The following is a 21,374-nucleotide window of genomic DNA, read 5'->3' as shown; positions in this document are numbered from 1 at the left end:
GAGCCTGTACACGACTCTAGAGTATGAGTGAGTGAGCTTGTGATTCTTTAATTAGGAAACTTGGCACTGGGTGATCGTTGGCAGATGCTTTGGCATGAGAGGAAATAAACACTACAGGACGCGCTGTTACGGGAAAATAATCGATAATGAAATGTGTATTTTATATAACAGTGCATCTTTATTTCTGTCACACTCCAGCAATCTAATGTTTATTAAACAACAACAACAACATAGTGTATTATTATCTATATAAAAAAGAAAGCTTATCATTGCTTGCCTGGTGGAGTAATGGACAGCACTGTGACCTCTCACCTTTAGGGTTGAGGGTTAGAATCTGACCAATCAGAACCCAGAACTCACTGTGTGATACGATACAGGACCTGATACTGCCACAGTCTACATTATAACCCTGATTGTGTTTATCTTTCCTCAGACTGGGTGTTTGGACCTCGTACGGCGAACCGACGAAACAAAAGCGACGTGAGCTGCATCACGGCCGGCGGCAGCGAGATGAACGAACTCCCACGACTCCTGGACACAAACTACGTTATTACCCATAATCACTCCGTCTGCTCGAGCAGCGTGAAGCCCGAAGAGCTGGTCGTGGACATCGATGAACCCTCGCACCCCCCTCTCGCGTCCCCTCCGCGCCCCGGGACCTAGCGTTTCCGCCGGGTTGTTTTGATCCCCCGTGATGAAGACGTGAGGGGGGAGGGTGTGAGGAAACGACGTCTGCTGGGAGGAAACGGAGTGTGACGCTACGGGAATCAGTGCGATACACTCTTGCTACACACCTCAGCTGTGGAACTGGAGTACACAGAGGGGGGCAGTAAACCCTGATTCAGCCTGGATGTAGGTTTTAACGGACGTGTGTGTGCGCATGTGTGTGTGTGTGTGTGTGTATTCCAGACCGTTGGTACAGCCATGAATTTAAAGACAGTTTTTTTCCATTGTGTCTCTGTCTTTTATAACAAGTTTGTTCATTTATAGCTTGTTATCACTTACACACACTCACACACACTCACACACACTCTCTATTGTTGACTATTGCTTTACCTTGATCCTTTCCCTTGTGATCTTTCCCACTATGGTCTTCTTCTTACACAATGCTTTAGATGCCAGGAGTCAGTGCGCTCATCAGATCTCAGTAAAAGTACATCGACAAATATATTTATAACGATATTAAAGATAGAAAAATGAAATGCACAGCAACAGTAACACACTGGTGCATGATGTCAGACCAGAGGACTCACTGGGAGGGTCACACCTGACTCATACATCGTTATGGGTTTTATATATGTAAATATACAATGCATACTTTTCATGTTTATAATTAATTTTCGTGCTATAGGATACGATACAGGAGGAAGTGTAGAATCATGGAGTTCGAATCCGATCTAGGATGTGTGATGAACAAACTGAAAAACACAGACAGAAAGGAAGTTACTGAAAACCAAAAGACGTTCAGGATGATCAGTGACATTTACCAAGCAAAAAAACATTCGGTGTTTAAATATATATAATGTAAAAAGTTACATGTTTTAATTCATGTTTGGCTACACTCCATTTAATAAGGGCTATGTTTCTCAACTGTGTGCGTGTGTGTGTAATGAGTTTAGTAATGAAAGTTCCAGTTTTAAGATTTTAAAGTTGAAAAGTGTCTAAATAAACGTTAATAATCGAACTAAAAGTCTCTTTTTTAATTCATCTCTCCGTGGCAGCTCAGCACAGAAGTCTGACTGTTGGGAGATTAGATTAGATTACATTACATAAGATTACGTTACAATAGATTAGATGAGAATAGATTAGGTCTTCATCAAAACTGAGAAAAAAATATTCAGGGTAAGTAACAAGTTGCAAAGATGCTTAAGAAAAAAAATGTGTGGGTGTATAAGTACAGTGAAACCTCAGATTGTGAGTAACGGGGTTTTGCGAGTGTTCCGCAGGACAAGCAAATATTTGTAATAAATTTTGACTTGGAAAATGAGCAAGTCTTGGTTTACAAGTACCGAGTATCATGTATCACGCATGCGCTTCTTGTTTTGACGCCAAGCGTCACATGATCATGAGTTTGGGGCCCGAGGTAGCTCAGTAGTTGCTTTAGTAGGCATTGGACTACGGTTCAGAAGATCCCAGGTTCAAACCCCACAACCACCAAGTTGCGACTGTTGGGCCCTTGAGCAAGGCCCTTAACCCTCAACTGCTTAGATGTGTAATGAGATTTTTTTAAAAAGTAAGTTGCTCTGGATAAGAGCGTCTGCTTAAATGTAAATAATCACAACTGAGCCAAACGTTTTCCTCTCTCTTGCGCTGCGAAATTGTGTCGTCTCCCCTGCTGGGTTTTAGTGCTCATCTCCCACCGGCATGCGTGTACTGTTTACTATAACACTGTGACCACGTGTGTGTGCGTAAAACATATTTAATTTTGTGTCTGTATGCGTGTGTGTCCTGTCCCAGGAGACGTGAAGTGAAATACACTCAATATGATCTCCAAACTGATTTCCAAACTAAACATTTGTTCTGTATAGAAGTTAAACTAGTACTAGTAAAAATAGAGAGATAAAGAGCATCTCAGAGCATTTTAGATGATAGACGACATATTCTCAGATTTAAGTGGACAGAAAAGAAGACAAATGAGTCAAACAAATAAGTCAAGGGACAGTGTGGTTAGACAACATGAACAACTGGGACATCTGTGCAAGAGCGGATATTTAGGGTAAGAGATAAACGGAAGGGTTGTGCAGGGGTTGGTAAAGAAAGAATGAAAAAAAACCTTAAGAAAGAATAGTGTAGCTTCATCAGCTAATCAGGAAAAACTACGCGGCACGCACTGGAAATGAGAAACACACACGGACCACAGTTAGCGTCTTTTCACCAAGATTTAAAGGTGTTCACTGACTTGATGTTTTGGTTTTTTATCGATTTGGGATGTGAGGGAACTGTTCCTCTAACCTGGAGATCTCAGGTGAGTTCCTGCATCCCTTCACAGATCAGTCGTTCTTACATTTTGCTGTGAACATCACATCTCTTTTCCCTTCTCCATCTGTTCAGCAGTAAAGCTTAGCTAGCTTGACGAACATCTTTAATTTCCCCCAGCATGGATTTTTTACTAAAGCTTTTTAAAGATGCGTTTTATTGATCAGGTTGTAAAGGATGTACGATTAGAAGTTGTAAATAAGGTGGTTATGGTTATAGGACACACTGAACGTTCCGACTCCAGTGCGATGTTGCGATTACATTTCTACGCCGTATGCCGTCTTGCTATAGGTGGGTTTTAAGCGACTGATGTAGCAGCGAGAACTAACAGCGCTGTTCTCAACCTACAGATTTGGAAAGTGTGAGTTTTTCATGTCAAAGCAAAGTCGGACTGAGACCCATACAGGGTGTAAACCCGGCTTCAGGCTACTTACTGGCAAGATTTCAACAATGCAAGCTGTTTGACTATGAGCGCCCCCTAGTGGCAGCTGTATCATCATAAAAAGGAAGTCACGATGACTTCTAATCATCTTCAAAAATTACAATCGCAAATCGTCTAAATTAACTTCATAAGAAGGAGAGAAAGAAAACATGAAGTTACAGTTTAGCCTCTGACACTGGAGACTCCTTCCTTTCATGCTTCCATAAACCTGTAAGTCCTTACAGAGAAAATAAAACACTTTCTGAACACTTACAAGAAAAATATAGCTACAACATTGAGTATAGAAATCATGATGCTCGTGCTTGCCCACACACACACACACACACACACACAAACCATGATAACACCCTGCTGTCTTTTCATCATTTCAGTTAAATCTGACTTAAAGCGGCTCACGCTAATCCTGTATTAACATCTGAGACCTTTTACGCATTTTGGTAAATTTACACTTAAAGACGCGTCAGGGTGAAGGGGGCGGAGTCCTCAATGTCGTCATAGAAACAATCTAAAATTTCAGACACACTCCCGTATTTTATATTGTAAAACAACAGCAACAACAACAAAATTCAAAATCTAGGACATGCTTCCTGTGTGTGTGTGTGTGTGTGTGTGTGTGTCTGGCCGAGGGAAAAATGTGTCACAAGAGATTTTCTCAGTCCACAGGATTGCTTTTACTAGGTTAAGAGTGAACCATCATTCACACACACACACACACACACACACACACACACAGAAAGTAGGCCAGGAAAGTTAGGCGAGTTGGGACGTGTTTGTACCCGTGTGTATTTGGTTATAGAGAATGTTTAGAGCAGCCAAGCTAAAGTCCTGGGCAGGAATTTGCTTTGGGAAACCACACACACACACACACACGGGTGTACAGCTTCAGTTTAAGGAAAAAATCTAGGTGGGAAAAAAAAAGATAAATATGTCCATGGTGTATACATATAAGACATATTTTGTCTAAAAAAAGAGGTCGAGTGTGTGAGTGTGTGTGAGTGTCTTTTGTGTAAAAGAGAGAGATTCAGAATTAAGCCCTGGGCATCGCAGTGCTGTAAACATTTATCATCTACATTATATTCAAAACGACAGGAGAAACAGTTAAGGTCATTTGGTGAGACAGAATGCAACACTGCCCCCTGTGGACCAAACTGTGTAAGTCCCTCTGACCTTGAACGAAAAAAAAAAAACTTCTGGCTGACCGGAGTGTAACAGCTTTAGGGCTGAAGGTTTATCAACCTTGGAAAAGCCAGAATAAACCATGTTGGAGGTTTTATCTTCTTATAATGACTTTAAACCAAACAAGTTCCTCGCTCATGTAATAGCGACGATAAACTGCTATTCGCTCGCCAGTGTCTCTTCATCATCTCTCACCATCACCAGGCATCGTCTTTACCGCTTTATCCCGTGTACAGTCCCTGGAGACTTAGGGCACAAGGTGGGGTACAGGGGTGCCAATCAATCATAGGACAGACAGACACACACACACACACACACACACTTCAGGAGCACCAATCAGTCTTCGGACATGCAAACTCCATGAATCCAGACGCAGGAATCGAACCCTTGACCCTGGAGGTGTGAGGCGACAGTGCTAACCGCTACGCCAGTGTGCTGCTTCTTTATCATCTCTATTCAAGTTAACTGAACCAAATAAACTGCAAACACACAAACACACACATAGAATATATATATATATATATATATTCTATCTCATATATATATATATATTTCTACTTGCAAATTAAAATTATTATTAAAAAGACTTTTTTAAATGCAAGTGATACTTCTTGAGAAACATTTTATTCCAGATTGGTTTTTGTGTAAATCTATACAGGACTGTGAAAAAGTTTTACATTGTAATGAATTGATGCTTTAAAAATTCAAAATTAAAATGTATATTAATTTACAAAATGAAAAATGAAAAAATTAATTTTTATCGTGACTGCCCTTTGGCTTTGAACCAGCATCAGTTCCTACACCTGAGTCGGGTGGATGATTAACCAGTTACACTGGACCAGACGGATGCTGATGATCGTCAGTTTAATATGTACTTTGAAATACAATCATTACATGAAGCAGAAACAGCTGTGTATTAGTCTTAAACCTGGATAAGGAACAGACAGACTCTGCTACTAAGGGGAGGTTGTGGAAGACAGTTTTATGTCACAGGTGATCCAAGGCAAGGTATTAAAACTGCAACAGACAGGGGCTTTTCAAGACAACAATCACTGAGCAGGTCTTTGAAGAAGTGCATTTCCAGCTATTTGGTCGACGCGTAAAGACGCCAAACCTCAGACTTGGAAACCAGGCTAAAGAGGCTCAACTAGGCACAAAAACAGGAACTGGGCGCAGAAACATGGCAGAAGGTCCTCTGGACTGATGAGTCAAAATGTCCCATGTGAAACGTCTGTCTGTAGCAGGAGACAGGGTGTCGTTGGCTTGAAGGGCTGGAGAGCGGTGCGACAGTGAAGCACAGTGGAGGTTCTTTGCAGGTTTCGGGCTGCATTTCTGTAAACGGAGTTGGAGATTTGTTCAGGATTAATGGAGTCCTCAGTGCTGAGAAATACAGACAGATAGTGATCCATCACACAAGGAGGCATCTGATTGGCTCCAATGGTATTCAGGGGTCGGCGTCCTGCTGCAAACATACAGACATTAAGTCATTAAGAATGATCTTCAGCTTGGAAAAGAACAAGGAGTCCTGGAAGTGATGGATTGGCCTCCTCAGATCGCTGATCTCATTAATAAAGTCTCTCTGGGATTACACAAAGAAAAAAAAAAAGAAAAAACACATCTGCGTGCACACACACACACACACGTTTTTTTTTCTTAAATGTGTCCATTTATTTAGTTTATTTTTTTATAAATAAAGATTCACGTAATAACATTAATTCTAATAAACTTTATGTTACTAGCAGCACTCTGGACATGTGCTGTGGTTCTGATTAGTCCATACCCTTGTGAACCAGGAGGGGTGCAGTCGAGCACCATCTGTAGATGGAGTGGCGCAGGTGGAGCCAACACGCCAGGCCTGATGGATTCCCACGAGACTCGTTCTGTGGTTTATTTGTGTTTCTTTCTTCGTGTTTGCAGAAGAGACAGACCTGTACCGGAGAGCGCATGTTGATTCACAACGTAAACTAACGTTAAAATGCATCAGAGCCGGCTGAGAGTCGTCATTTCCCAAACATGGGTCGCACCTTATCCTGGAACTTTTACTAAAGTCTGAACCCTGAGAGTGTCTCTTCGAGGACCGGTCACGTCATTAAAGTAGTTTAAGCTTCATTAAAGACATCGAGAGAGATTTCTGAAAGCACCAGTGTTTAATCATTTACTTCTTCATGTAGAGGTGGAAATGAATAAATAAATAATACATATTAAGTGCTTAAAACAGACTGTTAGTCAGCTGGACAAGAAGCAGGTGTTATTTATGATGTAACAAACGTTTATTGAGTTTATTCAGATGGGAGAGCTGCAAGTGCTGTTTAACGCGTCTCGACCTGGTGGTGTGAAGCACTACACAGGCTCCTCGATTGTCTGTTTGTTTTATTTTAATGTAATGGTGAATGTAAACAGATCGAACTTTAAGGATGAACTCTTCAGGAGCGTGACGTCTCCGCCCCATGTTTAACACTCCAGTCTCTCGTGCAGGTCACTGAGCCTGAAACGGCAAACAGGAAACGATTCAGTTACAGCCTCATGGAAACGTCTCGCTGTTGGAACAAATTTATGGAAAAAATAAAAAAACTAGTTTTTTTATAAAGTTAACTTTATACTACTCTTTTCTAACCTTAACTTCTTCTATGTTTATAAAATGATACATCGAGATCCGTGTGGATGTAAACATCGAACACAAAGAGACGTCTACAACATCTGGAGAACTACAGCATAGAAAATGTGATGTTTTTCTTTTTAATTCCGACCCAAGGTGGTGAAAAAACTAACAGCTGATATGAAACAGAGCCTTTTTTTTTTTGTTGCGGGGGATCGATCTGGTCAGATGTCAGTAGTCCATCAGAAACATCTCTGCACTTACTAATGAAATCATCTCTGCATCCAACATCTGCAGCATATTACCACCTCAAATTCCAAACATGTATTAATCATAAATCGCGACTTTTCTACTATATAATGTTCTTTATTTAGGACATCTCTAACCCCAGTGTCACCATCCGACCTCACTGCCATGTGGTGTTCATCTCTAAATCAGAATCAGAAGTACTTTTGAACGCTCTCCGCTCCTCTCGTGCTCAGCGCTCACCTCCGAGTGCAGCAGAAGAGGCAGGGAGAGGATCGCTCGTCCACGCGGTAACATCCCGAGTTCGGGTGATCCTTACACTCGGAGATAAAAGCCTGGAGCTCAGAGACTGGGTTTCCGTCCAGCTGCTGCTGCTGGAAACAAAACAAAAGAAATACCGCAGGTCATTATAAGAGCGGAATCCCAGAAGGTTTGGGTAAAAGTCTGATCTAGGCGTGGCCTGTTACCTTGATGGTCTCGTAGGTGTCCGTGATTAGTGTGATGAAGAGACTGAGCACCATGTAGATGAAGAGCGAGACGAAGGTGTACAGGTAACCCCGACTGAACAGCCACACCAGGTAACTCTTCTGCTGCATGTTCTTAAAGGTGGCGAACATGTCGTCCCCGTTAATCAACGAGAACAGGCATTCGGACACCGTGTTCAGGGTGCGGAACTGTGGGACGAGACAAGCAGACGAGGACTAGCGTCACAGATTCCATAGGTTTATTTCTTAACCTATGTTTGTATACATTTTATTTAAAGTTATTAATAGAGAAAAAAAAATTATATTATTCAATTTAAGTTGAATTTAAGTTGAACAATTTTCAAAACATAGTAACATATGGCAGTAAATTTGCAGAGTAGTTTAAATAAATGGTTTAAAAGGTTGTGATGTAAAAGTTAGCAGATCCATCAGTAGAGAAATATTATGCAAAACAAACATCACAGATTTTTTAAAATCAACAATTAAATCATTAATATATCCATTTTGAACCATGATGAAACATAAAACACTGAACATGAACTGAACATTAAGACCCTTAGGTCACTGCAAACACTGGACACCACCACTCTTAGAAAGATGAATCCATATTTGAAAATGGCTCAGGTCTAATTTTAAAAGGAAACTCTTGGTCCTAAAAACAACGTCAAATTAAAGTATAAGACCTGGTGATAAGTCAGTCGCTCACTGACGCTCAACCACCTTAAACAGCACGCACCTTCTCGTGGTAGGGTCCGAGTACGATCCAGCCGCAGAAGCAGTAGCCCAGGTAGATCATGGCGGCGCAGCAGCTGAACCGGATCACGTTAGGGAACGCCGCTCTCAGGGTGATGATCAGGATCTGTGGGAAGGGAAGAAGGAGGAGAAATCTCGGCTGAGTTCCCATTAAAAAGAAATAAATAAATAAAAGCAAAATCGGTCACCGTGTATGAGTTTAAGATTAATTTTGAGAGTTTAATGGTGATGAACTCCTCTCGAGAGGAGGCTCACGTTGTATTTCTTGAAGTAGCCCATGTAGCGCAGGACGCCGATCCACACCAGCATGGTGCCGGTGCCCAGGAGGATGCTGCAGATGTCGTAACTCGTCAAAGCCTGCCAAAGCGACACGACGTAATCAGGACATCTCAGTCGACAAACCCAATTCCGCTCACGTGTGTGTGTGTGTGTGTGTGTAAGAGAATACGACACTGTACTTTGAGCTGGATGGCGATTTTGAGCACCGAGCCGGTGATGGTGAGGATGTCGCTTATGATGATGAGGATGTACCAGCCGTTAATAAACTCCATCCGGTCGGACCAACACACCCGCTTCCCATAATGCTTCAGGAAGAAGGTGGTGTACTCCTTTAAGCAGGAACACACACACACACACACACACACACACACACACACACACACACACACACACACACACACACACACACAGTGAAACCCTTAACCAATTTCTTTGAATTATTAACCATCAATTAACCAGATAAAGCAGTAAAGTGTAAAGTCTGTGTAAAATATTTAACTTCTCTAGTGTGTGTGTGAGTGTGTGTGTGGGTGTGTGTACATCTCATCTCATGATGAAGAAATTCTGTAGAACCAAGCTTCAATATATGAGCTTAGTGTTTTTAGAGAACTCCTTGTTTCTTAGCAGCAATAAAAAAAATTAATTAAATAAAACAGAAATAAGGGAAATAAATAATCAGACAGTGTGTTAAGCGTCACCGCTGACATGTTTGTCATGTTTTTTCATTCTGACACAGCAAATTTTTTGGACCACAGTTCGAAAGGTCCCAGGTTCAAATCCCACCAAGTTACCACTGTTGGGCCCCTGAGCGAGGCCCTTAACTGCTCCGACGTATAAGGAGATAAACATGGGAGTCGCTCCGGACGAGGGCGTCGACCAAATGTCGTAATGAAAACAGAAAAAAGGAGAAGAAAACACAAGAGGGAACAGCGTATTTAGTTAAACAAATAATTACTTCTCTGATTCTATTAGTCTTCTGTTTCTGTTAGAAAATTATTCCTGTAAAAATAATCTTAATTCTAATAGGACCAAGTTGTTTTTGTTTTTTAATAGCAAATGCATAAATAATCTTTTGGCAGATGTTTTGTTTCCATAAACAGTCAAAAAATACAAAAACAACTTTTTTTTTTTAATTATTCATATTATAAGTGTACATCCACACACACACACACACACACACACACACACACACGCACACACGCACACTGCATCCGGAAAGTATTTACAACGGTTCACCTTTTCCACATTTTGTTATGTTACAGCCTTATTCTAAAATCGATTAAATTCATTATTTTCACATGTTCATAAGTATTCACACCCTTTCCCATAAAGCTCAAAATTTAGCTCAGGTGCTTCCTGTTTCCACTGATCATCCTTGCGATGTTTCTACAACTCCACCTGCGGTAAATTCAGTTGATTGGACATTATTTGGATTGTATCGAAGCACAAGTCTGGGGAAGGGAACAGAAAATGTTTTGTAGCATTAAAGGTCCAGATGAGCACAGTGGCCTCCATCATCCATAAATAGAAGAAGTTTGGAACCACCAGGACTAGAGCGGGCCACCTGGCTAAAGTGAGCAATTAGGGAGGTGACCAAGAACCCAATGGTTAGTCTGAAAGAGCTTCAGTGTGTCTCTGTGGAGAGAGGAGAACCTTCCAGAAGAACAACCATCTCTGCAGCACCTCACCACTCCTCAGTAAAAGGCACATGATGGACACCTGGGCCGGGGCCGACTCTACGTCACCATCGGTCTCATCTGAACTTTAAATGTCTGGTCCTGGTGGACGCGTTGATTTATTTTTTTATTTATGCATAAAATCAATAGAACCGAAACTATTTCGACTAAGAAGTAAAGATTGCTATTACGAACACCTGCTCGAAGGTACAAAATAAATAAAAAATCTTTCCTTCAGAGACACTCACAAACTGCAGCTGAACCCCGGTGCTCACTGAGCGCGTGCAGAGGATCAGAGACGCCAGGCAGGTGAGGATGATCACCACGTCGAACAGCACCGTGTAGTAGATGTTCTTAGGGGCTGGTGGAGAAACGAACAAAGAGTAAAGAGATTAATTACTAAAACATCCTCTCTAATCCAGTCTGACAGGCGTGAGGCGTCACTGCCACCCGGAGAGTGATTATTCTCCCAGAACATCATGTCCCGGAGTGATTTATTCCCCTTATATCACAGTAAGTCAGACGCTAACGCTATTTATTCATCGGTGATCGTGCTTTAAAAAGCGAGAAACAGCAAATGAGTGTGAACTGGTCTGTCCTGAAAACGTACGGAAACTGTACAGCGCCGACACTGGAGACTCCTTCCATACACCACACAAACACATTTCACTTCACAGGAGAACGTTCTCATCAGCGCCCGCTGTACCGGTTCCTCTGAGTGAGCTGTTACAATGCAATCGCAGGTTTATTAAATAAATAAAAATATATCCTACTGAAAAAATTTTTTATATCATAATAGTAATAAAAAAAAAACACATTTAAAGTCACTTCTTCAGCACAAATGTACTATGTGGCTGAAAAAAAACAAAACAATCCAGATTGCTCCTTGTTGAATAGATGTCTAATCTACTATAGACACGCCCCCAAATGACATGTGGCTCCGCCCCAAAGTCAGTCCATAATCAGATATTTTTCAAAAGTTTCATTTTGCTTTGTGGTGAGAAATGAATTTTTAAAGGTTAAAGAGGAGAGGTCGTGACATTTCTTGATGATTTCCCCAGGTTAGCATGCTAACTCTAATTGAGCGGCTGTTGTGTCTGGGGGCGGAGCTTTATTTACACGCAGGAGAATCTTATATCTCATAACGCGAGCGTTAGTGAGCTAATCTTTCCAAACACTGACAAGTCTTTCCTAACGCATCTAAACTTGTGACCTTCAGCTGCATTACAGTCACATTTTAGGGATGTGTAACACAGTGTGTGTGTGTGTGTGTGTGTGTGTGTGTGTGTGCACGTGCATGGGTGATGTTTAGGAAAAAGTTATGATCCATGAACAGTGGAATCTCAGACTCACAGGCTCCTGTGACTTTCCAGTCCCGGCACTCGTTGATGTCCACGTCGTTGTCCAGGTCCACCCTGACCCGGCCGCTGTGGGCGCGGTTATCGAAGGTGATCTGCGTCCAAGAGACGTGAAACAGGAGAGAAACAGAAAGTTAATGACATGAAGAAGAAAAAAGGAGAAAAAGAGAAGCTTTTCTGTTGAGATTATTAATCAGGAATGTGTCATGATGGACATCGAATGAGGAAGTGCTCGGGGTTATTCATAGCGACGGAACGTTCACACTCATTGTCTTTCCTACAAACAGACCGACAGAAAGAGGAAGGACAGAGAAAAGAAGAGAGGTTTTACAGTGGCGGCGTGCGGGTCGAGTAGGAATAAAGAGAGAATCTCAGGAGCGAAGGGACGCACCACGATGCTGAAGTCGTAGCAGTCAGGGAGCTCGTGGTGCTGCACCGTCTGCAGGTTAATGGCCTTCAGGGTGAAGTACACGTTCACCTCCAGCAACCTGGACAGCAACAAGGGAAAACAGACGGGGAGAAAAAGTATGTAAATAAACAACAAAGCACTGAAATCCCACCCCAGTACCTTTAGGAAATGTGTAGATGTTATTTATACAAGATACAGGGAATAAGAGCCGTCCCCTAACCACGCCCACTTTTGGTGCTGTACTTATACAGTACAATTGAACATTACAAATTAGAAGATGTAATAAGAGAAGAGGATATAAAGCTTATCTTCCACTGAAGTTGTCAATATCCAGCGTAAACCAGAAGATTAGCGTAGCAGAACTAGCTGGAGTGACGGCGAAATAGGGCATTGAGTGTAAAAAACTTAATATTTAAAAATATATAAATTAAAATCTTTGATCAATATATCTACGTTACCTTTCGAATCGGGGATGTTTCATCATGCCCTAATTTACATTAAACCTGTATTTTTTTTATTATAATTTCTATTTTCTGATGTTGTGTAAGCTGTATTTTTAATTATATTTTTTTCACATGCAGCAAAAAAATTTAATAAAGCAAAAAAACTAAAAAAAAAAGGAAGTCTTCCTGAAAAAAAAAGGTTTCTATTTAAAGTGATGTTTGTAATGTAAATAAATAAAACAAAAAAAAAATTGTCAATTACATTAATATCCATGTGTACAGTGTGTACTGTATGTGTGTGTCTTTATAAACCCTGTTACCGTTTGAACTGCAGTGTGAAGTTGGACAGGAGTGTGTCTCCTACAGGGGGTAACGGCTGGGCCGGATAAATCTCCAGGCATTCTGGGAATAAAACCAGCAACATTCCAAAACATTTAGGTAACGGTCGACTTAAATAATAACAACAGCGTCTAAAACACACCTGCTCTGACACGAGTTATTAATATTATAGTTATTATATTTCACATGAAGTCGTGTTCTTGATCCATATGAGGAACTACACACTCCGCGTCACGCTGGTACTACAGACTTACTGTTACATACCCGAGGTAGAATATTCTCTGTAACACTCATTTATTCCTCGTACACAGCAATTAGTCTTTATTAATTAAAAAAGGGGGGGAAAGAACTAAGTTTACAAACTAAGGACTGAACACACATTGGATAGATTTCAATTAGTGCATTCGGCATTAACGTTAACGGCTCCAGTTAATTAAAAAATATTTTTAATGATTTAATGCAAGTATTTTTTTTTTTAAATGCTTACACTTCCTTAATGTGATGCAGGACGCATTAGATTGGACAGATTCTAGAACCTGCGGTCGTAAGGGCGCAAACACACAAAGTTCTAAGAACAGTTTTCGAATTGTTCTCTACTGGATTGTGCCAGTTCTGTGATTCCAGATTGTGCTGGTTTTGAAAACTGTCCCCGTTACTGCGTCCCGACTTCCAGTTATAAAATTTGTCTTATCAGATTTGTCCTGCGTCACAGTTAGGAGGTTTAGAGACACCAACATCCTGTACGCTCCACCGTCCAGAGACAGACACACACCTCATTGATAAAGACTGGTGAACACACTGCTTTTTATTAACCAATAAATACAAAATGTGTGTGTTAATGCAGTAACATCACAATAACATGTAGATTAACATGTTTAAACATTAATCTAACAACCAGGTTTCCATACTGGCTGATACTCAATGATTCTGATTTGATAGTGAAACAGACATGGTGCCATATTTATCTACTGAATACTCTACGAACACCTAGCTATCAGATGTGCACGATGCGTCTTACACACTGTGATAGGGATAGCTCACTAGTTTAGGTATCAGACTACGGTTTGGAACGTCCCAGGTTCATATCCCGCGACCACCAAGTTGCCCCCGTTGGGGCCTTGAGCAAGGCTCTTAACCCTCCTTAACTGCTCAGATGTATAATGAGATTAAAAAACATTTTGTAAGTTGCCAAATGCAACTACTACTAATGTAATGTGTCTGCCAAATGCCTAAATGTAACACACTGTACGTGGGCGTTACCTTCCTCCACCTTGGCGTCGATCTCGAAGGTCTCGTTGCCGGGCGAGATGCTGCCGTTGCGGTAGAACTGCTGGCAGATGAGCAGAGGAGTGTAGAGATGCGCGTCCTTTTCGTACGCATGGTTCCCCACTGTTATGTTCTGCAAACGCAGGAACTAGCACGAGAACACCAATGAAGCATTAGATACTCAAGACACTGTAGGTTAAAAGGATATGCAAGACTTTACAGTTTTTTTTTACAAACACAAAATCAATAAATGACATCATATCATGATTCTCAAAGGGATTTCTACGACACGCATTATGATACATTAGGTTTACTCAAAGACAAGCTCACTTTACATTTAAATAAAAAAAATTAAAGCTTAAAATGCCTTTTACAGAAAGGTGGCATGTAAAGTTAACATTTCTCAATTTTAAAGTTCAATCACAAAAGTTACAACACAAAGCGTTAACTCTTATGAGAAAGAGCTTTGATGTGAGCGTCATCAACCCGTCCTCTGTTTAACTCTCAGACACTCGAGCGACAGTTTAGCCAAAGAGACAACTAATAAATCAAACTGATACGATCTCAGCCACGGCCCAGCCGGCTCAGGGTGTGAAACGGATCAGACGTCTAGCCGAGGTCACATACGCTACACGCCGTCAGATGTAGCAAACACTCGAGTACACACAGTTGCCTTTAAGTACACTCAGTGTCACTTCTGTCCTACACTCCCTCAAAAACCCACAGACACGGACAACCAGCACAACATTTCAGATTTAAAGAGGATTATACACACTGTATATATGACATTTCATCATTTCACACAATATTAACTGCAAAATTTAAACAAAGATGCTGAATTGAGTCAGTTGGAAAAATAAATGTATTTAAAAAGACGTCAGAAAACCTGGTGACCATTTATCACAATGTGGATATTTCATCATCATCTTCTTCATCATCATCCACATACTGTAGAGGTTTAATTCCCAAAATAAAAAAACATCTTATTAAATAACTTATTTGGTTATTAAAAAAAAAAAAAGAAAACATCCAGACAAATTAAACAGATTTGACGTCACCATGATCTGTTGCTGATTTGGAAATAAGTTTGATTGTGCATTTAGAAACATCCTGCTGCATTAGAACATCGTAACACTGTGCTTTAGGTGTGTGTGTGTGTGTGTGTGTGTGTGTGTGTGTGTGTGTGTGTGTGTGTGTGTGTGTGTCCACCTGCTGGACGATGTAGGACAGGTGTGTGTAGACCTCGTTTTGCGTGTACAAGGCGTAAGCTTTAGCGCTGCGATCGTACTCCTTAGTGTTCTGGTCGCTGTAATCCTTCAGGAACAGGTGCTTGAAGGTCATCAGGTTCTCCTCCTTAAACGTCACCACCATCTGATTACTCAGGCCGAAAGACACCAGCTGAGGAGACAGCGAAGTTTAGCTCTATAACGATGTTAATTTAAACAAACTGACGGAGCATTACCGAAGACTGATGTCTGGCGTAAGTGCGTGAAGTATTTGTAAAGCAATGCTGTGACACAACTGTTGTAGAAATAAAACTGAACTGATTCGGAGGAATAACGGGAGTTCGAAAATAATTATGGCGCCTCCTTGTCATGTGAGTCATGCAAGATACACAAAAATGTTGATTATAAAAACTACCCAAATTACATTTAAACTACAGCACGCACTTACACTCAATTATCCTTAAACTACAACGTGTCCTTCAGCTAAAGCATTATTAAACTACAAAGCGTGCTTACATCTTATACTTAAACTACTAACTGTATTCACGTTAAATTATCCCTAAACTAAAGCCTATGTAACTAAACCACCTTGAAAAGCATCCCCTACACAGCATACTTACACCCAATTACACTTAAACTACAGCGCACACTTACACTAAATTATCCTTAAATAACAAAGCGTACCTACACATTACACTTTGTAATAAACTAAGAATAATTTAACATAAAGTTTGTAAACTATGAAGTGTGCTTGCATAGAATTAAATCTAAACTACAAAGAATGCATACGCTAAATTATTGTTAAACTACAAAGAGTGCGTACGCTTAATTATACTTAAACTACAATGTGCATGTACACTTAAAATTACACTTAAACTTGCTTAATTGTGCAAAATTACTCCATTACAACGTGAACTTATACTTCTAATCTAAATCAACGAAGTGTACTTGCAAACTAAATAAAACTTATACATCAAAGCATATTTCAACTTGGAGGTATACTACAAAATAGACAGAACTTAAGAACTGAATGTGGGTTTAAGCTACCTTAAGGGGAAAATAATTTGCGTTTGTGTAACTAAATTACATTTAGGGTTTCCAAAGTACATCCATACTATACTTCAAACCATATCTTTACTAAAAAGAATACTTTTTCATTTATTTCTACTTTTTAAAAAAAGTACTTTACCACTTTTTAAACAAACATAATTTGGTTAAACAAACATAATAATGATTAAAACTGTAAATGTCCAACATGCGTCTAAAAGTAAACACGCTCAGCAGACCTGGATGGTGATGACGGCGATCTTGATGATCTGCAGCATCAGCTTCCAGGGCTTCCTGCCGCGAGCTCGGTACTTCTCGCAGGGGTTCATGAAGAAGTATTTCAGTTTCCTCCTGAAGCTCTCCACCTTCTGACGCTCCTGATGGGCCAGTGACTCCGCCCACAGCGAGCTGCTATTGCGGTTAAAATCGTTAAAGGCCAGGTAGGAAGCTCCAGAGTCGTCCATGTCTGAAATCACCCCCCCCCCCACACACACACACACACACACACACAGACACATCAATCACAAACACTGATTAATGGGTGTGTAGGTGTGATGTCATGTGATCCATACAGGATATCCTTTACAAGTTAATTTAGGTCTCAGAGCTCCACCAAAGTGTGTGTTGATGCCCAGCTGAAATACTCCCCCTGTTCCAAATGTACCGTTTCAACATCTATTCAAATGGGCTACTGCTAAGCCACACCTCCTCCAGAGAACAGCAGAGAGCTAAGCAACAAATCAGGGAGCGGTATCTTCTGATGTGATGTCACAACAGGGGGAAATCTAATTGACTTTAAGTCTTTTATTGACTCTAAAAAGGGAAAAAAAGAACAAAAAAAAAAAGAGAGGAATTTTTCTGTCCTCACTTTTTTGTTTGCACACACACACACACACTAGAGACACATTTAAACATGACTTAAAAGAGAATTTTGCATAATAGTTGCCCTTTAAAGTTTGTAACAATGCTTTAAACTGAGGCAACAAAAGTACAAAAACATTTATCACAAACTCTACGCACTGTTTACTGTTTCTTACATTAGTTTGTTCGACTTTGTTTAACAGTGATATCTCTTGCAATTCTATTAATTGAAGATGGAGATCCATAAAGCGGTCCATTTTGTCCCTTACAGCAGTTATTTAGTTTGTCAGGACACTGAACGTTTAGTGTAATTACTTTGGTTTCTGTGAGTTTACAGTAGAAAGTTCTATCAGCTCCTGCACTTTAGTTCCATCTCAACAACTGCTGTAAAAACTGACTGCTGGCAAACCCAAGCTATTACTATTTAGATATTTTGTGATTAATTTACTTAATCACAAAAATAATAATCTAATAATCCTCTAAAATAGTACTTTTTTGCATTAAATTGTTGCTTGCTATGTCAATTTGATGCAAAAAAAACTATTTTGGAGGATTATTAGATTTTAGTTTAAGTTTTATTTTGACAACAAAAGTGAGAAAATGGTGTTGTGTCGCTAAAAGATGTGTATACACCTAGAGATATGTTAATAATTTGGGATAAACATTCTCCAAATAATCTGTTGTTGGTTTGCATGCACATACATTGACCTATTTTATGACTTTGTAAATTTTATAAAAATGCAATTAAATGATAAAATTTTGAATGAAAGAAATTAATTAAAAAAAGAGAAATAAGAGTAGTAACCTGTACTTTTCCTCTACAGTTATTATTATAAGATGGTTTTAATCGATGCTCGTTCAGTTGAATGACTTTTTTTTCCATGCAAAATCTGGATTTTATGTTCATTACTGCATCATGGATTAAGCATGGTGAGCTCATTCCCTTCTCTGAACTGGTCCCAGTTAACTGTACATTTTTTAACTCCCCCCGTCAGAAGGGACGTGGGGGTGGGCTAGTGACTGTTATGAAAAACTCTTATCGTGCGCAGTGTTCCTCTCTCTCCCCGGATATTTATACCAGCTTTGAAGCCCAACTGAGGAGTTTGAGATCCTGTGACCAGAACCTCCTCTAAATCCCAAACTCCAGACTCAAGCGTAGAGGTGGCCGCGCTTTCTCGGTTATTGGGCCTCGTCTTTGGAATGACTTGCCCATTGATACCCGAATGGCTCCTACATTGTTTTCCCTGGCCTACTAGGCTCTACTGTGCCTATTAAGTTTTTGTGTTTCTGTTTGCTTCTTTTATCTTAGGCGGTAATCGTGTACTTTTAGCCTTTTTATGATGTTATGATGTGGATGTACAGCACTTTGGTCAGTCTCGCGGCTGTTGTAAACGTGCTATATAAATAACCTAAACCTAAACCTGCAGCACATTAAGAACACTATGTAGAACTTGGTAAACTTAATTGTACTGTTTAACACATAAAATGTTATAAAGTTTAAGAGGACCACTCCTGCCACAAGGGTAGGTACGGGTCAGCACCCTTCTTAATCCTCACAGTGTGTACGAGGCAGCGAGTAAAGTCTGACCTCTAAAATCACTTCCTTATCAGGTGACACCAAAGTCTCCAATCTGCTCTCTAATAATTAAAACCTTGTGGCTCATGTGTGTGTGTGTGTGTGTGTGTGTGTGTGTGTGGTGTAAAGTACATTGATGAAGACTGATCCATGATACGAGTAAAAAGTCAATCCAATCTAATCTATCGTAATAGTATTGATCATAATAATATATACTAATAGTCATCTATAGTGTGTGTGTGTGTGTGTGTGTGTGTGTGCGAGCGAGTAAATGATGATGCCTTGAAAGATTTTTTTTTTCTTCAGTCATATGATCTACACCTTGAAAAAGGTTCGGTCATCTGATCTGCAGGTTTCATGCGCTGACTGACACACACACACACACACACACACACACACACACACACACACACATCACTTGATTACAGGTGACAGCTCATGCATACCATTATCTGCAGACAAAAAAAAAAGAAAAGATTTTTAAAACAGTGGCTCTGTGGTCCTGAGGTTCTGGGATGTTTGTTTGTTTGTTTGTAAGTACAGTAGTTAAAACGATTATTATATTTATCGAGAGCCAGTGTGTTCATGAAATTACCAGGTTTAATCCAAACCTCAACAAAGTGAATCGGGTGTGTAATTAATAAACAAATTAATCAATTAATATGTCACACTTTGGGCCTAATACTTCCTGTTAGTGGAAATTATTTAAAGTTAATATTTAATTAACTGTCACATGGACCTTACAGCAGAGTAAAGTGTTGTTGTTGTTGTTGTTTTCTCATATCCCAGTTGGGGTCAGAGCACAGAGTCATTATACATATTATACTGTCTGTATACTGTATGTTCACCCACCCGAATCTGTCTATCATCCATCCACCTGTTTATACAACTATACATCTGTCCATGCACCCACCCATATATCTGTCTATATGTTCATTAATCTAACCATCCATCAACCCATCAGTCCATCACAGCCAACTATACACACTACCGTTCAAAAGTTTTAGAACACTTGCAAATTCCTTTTTTTGTTTTTGTTTACTGATTTATTTTCTACATTCTACAACAATACTGGGGATTTCAAAACTATAAAATAACACACATGTGATTAGGTAATTATGTAACAACAACAAAAACAACAGTTGTTATTTTAAGACACAGAGGTCGGCCTTTCTGTAATAGTTCTCGCAGGAATAGTATTGTCAAGTGCATTTGCAAAATCCGTCAAGCACCATAATGAAACTGGCTCTCATGAAGGCCGTCCCAGGAGGGCGAGACCAAAACCTACCTCTGCCACGGACGAGAAGTTCATTTAGAGTTATCAGCCTGAAAAATGACCAATTAACAGCACCTCAGATTAGAGGCGTTATGAAGTCTTTACAGAGCAGAAGTAGCAGAAACATCTCACCATTAACTGTTCAAAGGAGAATAATGCATTTTTTGGACGCCTTCAGCCTTTACAATGTAGAAAGAAATAAAAATCAGGAACCATCATGGAGTTAGAAAGTGTTCTAAAACTTTTGAATGGTAGAGTATGTCCACCTATCCATACTATGTACATCTATCTATCTATCCATCCATCCTTCAATCCATCTAACTATATATGTCCACCTATCCATCCATCAATCCATCTATCCAACTATACATGTCGACCTATCTATCTATCTGTTGATCTATATATCTGTAAACCCACCAATACATCTATGTATCCATCCAACTGTATATCCATCCATCCATCCATCTACCCCACCTATATACATTCCCATTCCATTAAACCCAAGAGTTGACCGAGAAGCATGAAGAAACATGATCCAGATCAGGAAAAACACCAGACCAGAACCTGAGCTCCCACCTGACCAGGGTTGAATACCAAACTGCATCTCCAAGCCAGTGACCCAGTTCTGCTCCTCCTGCTGCTGCTCTGCCCCTGGAGCACAAGCCTGGCTCTCAACACTTTCAGTTCCACCAAGCTGCGTCCGGGTTTGAGGCTACCGCGCATGCGTGTTGAGATGGAGCGCTGATGAGGTGGAGCTGAGACTCACCTGTAGATCCTTCACACCTGAGAGAGAGAGAGAGAGAGAGGGAGAGTCTACACCCTCTGACTCAGTCACACACACACACACACACACACACACCTTTACCTCTCTCACACACACACACACACACACACACAGCTGACCGACAGAAACACTACGCCTCCTGTGACGCGCGCGACCAACT

At 40.4% G+C, this 21,374-nt stretch overlaps 1 protein-coding gene across 2 annotated transcripts; it reads right to left on the bottom strand.

Annotated features, from left to right (window-relative positions):
* Positions 1 to 6,842: 6,842 nt before the first annotated feature.
* Positions 6,843 to 21,295, bottom strand: mcoln3b (mucolipin TRP cation channel 3b). Of its 2 annotated transcripts, none has more exons than XM_053482684.1 (14): positions 21,007 to 21,295; positions 16,957 to 17,183; positions 15,654 to 15,842; positions 14,439 to 14,592; positions 13,160 to 13,241; positions 12,379 to 12,475; positions 11,983 to 12,082; positions 10,878 to 10,990; positions 9,133 to 9,282; positions 8,930 to 9,031; positions 8,658 to 8,780; positions 7,904 to 8,110; positions 7,680 to 7,807; positions 6,843 to 7,079 (listed from the first exon to the last, which is right to left on the bottom strand). In XM_053482684.1, exons 1-14 carry the CDS (start codon positions 21,032 to 21,034, stop codon positions 7,046 to 7,048), a joined length of 1,734 nt encoding a protein of 577 aa, XP_053338659.1. In that variant the 5' UTR covers positions 21,035 to 21,295; the 3' UTR covers positions 6,843 to 7,045. The 2 variants fall into 2 exon arrangements, with proteins under 2 accessions (XP_053338659.1, XP_053338657.1); XM_053482682.1 differs by having other exon boundaries at positions 7,680 to 7,810; positions 21,007 to 21,292.
* Between the last annotated feature and the right edge of the window lie 79 nt (positions 21,296 to 21,374).

The sequence above is a fragment of the Clarias gariepinus genome, chromosome 22 (assembly GCF_024256425.1).
Source record: "Clarias gariepinus isolate MV-2021 ecotype Netherlands chromosome 22, CGAR_prim_01v2, whole genome shotgun sequence".
Lineage (NCBI taxonomy): Eukaryota > Metazoa > Chordata > Actinopteri > Siluriformes > Clariidae > Clarias > Clarias gariepinus.
The sequence above is the reverse complement of the archived record's forward strand: the minus strand, read 5'-3'. Positions and strand labels throughout refer to the sequence as shown.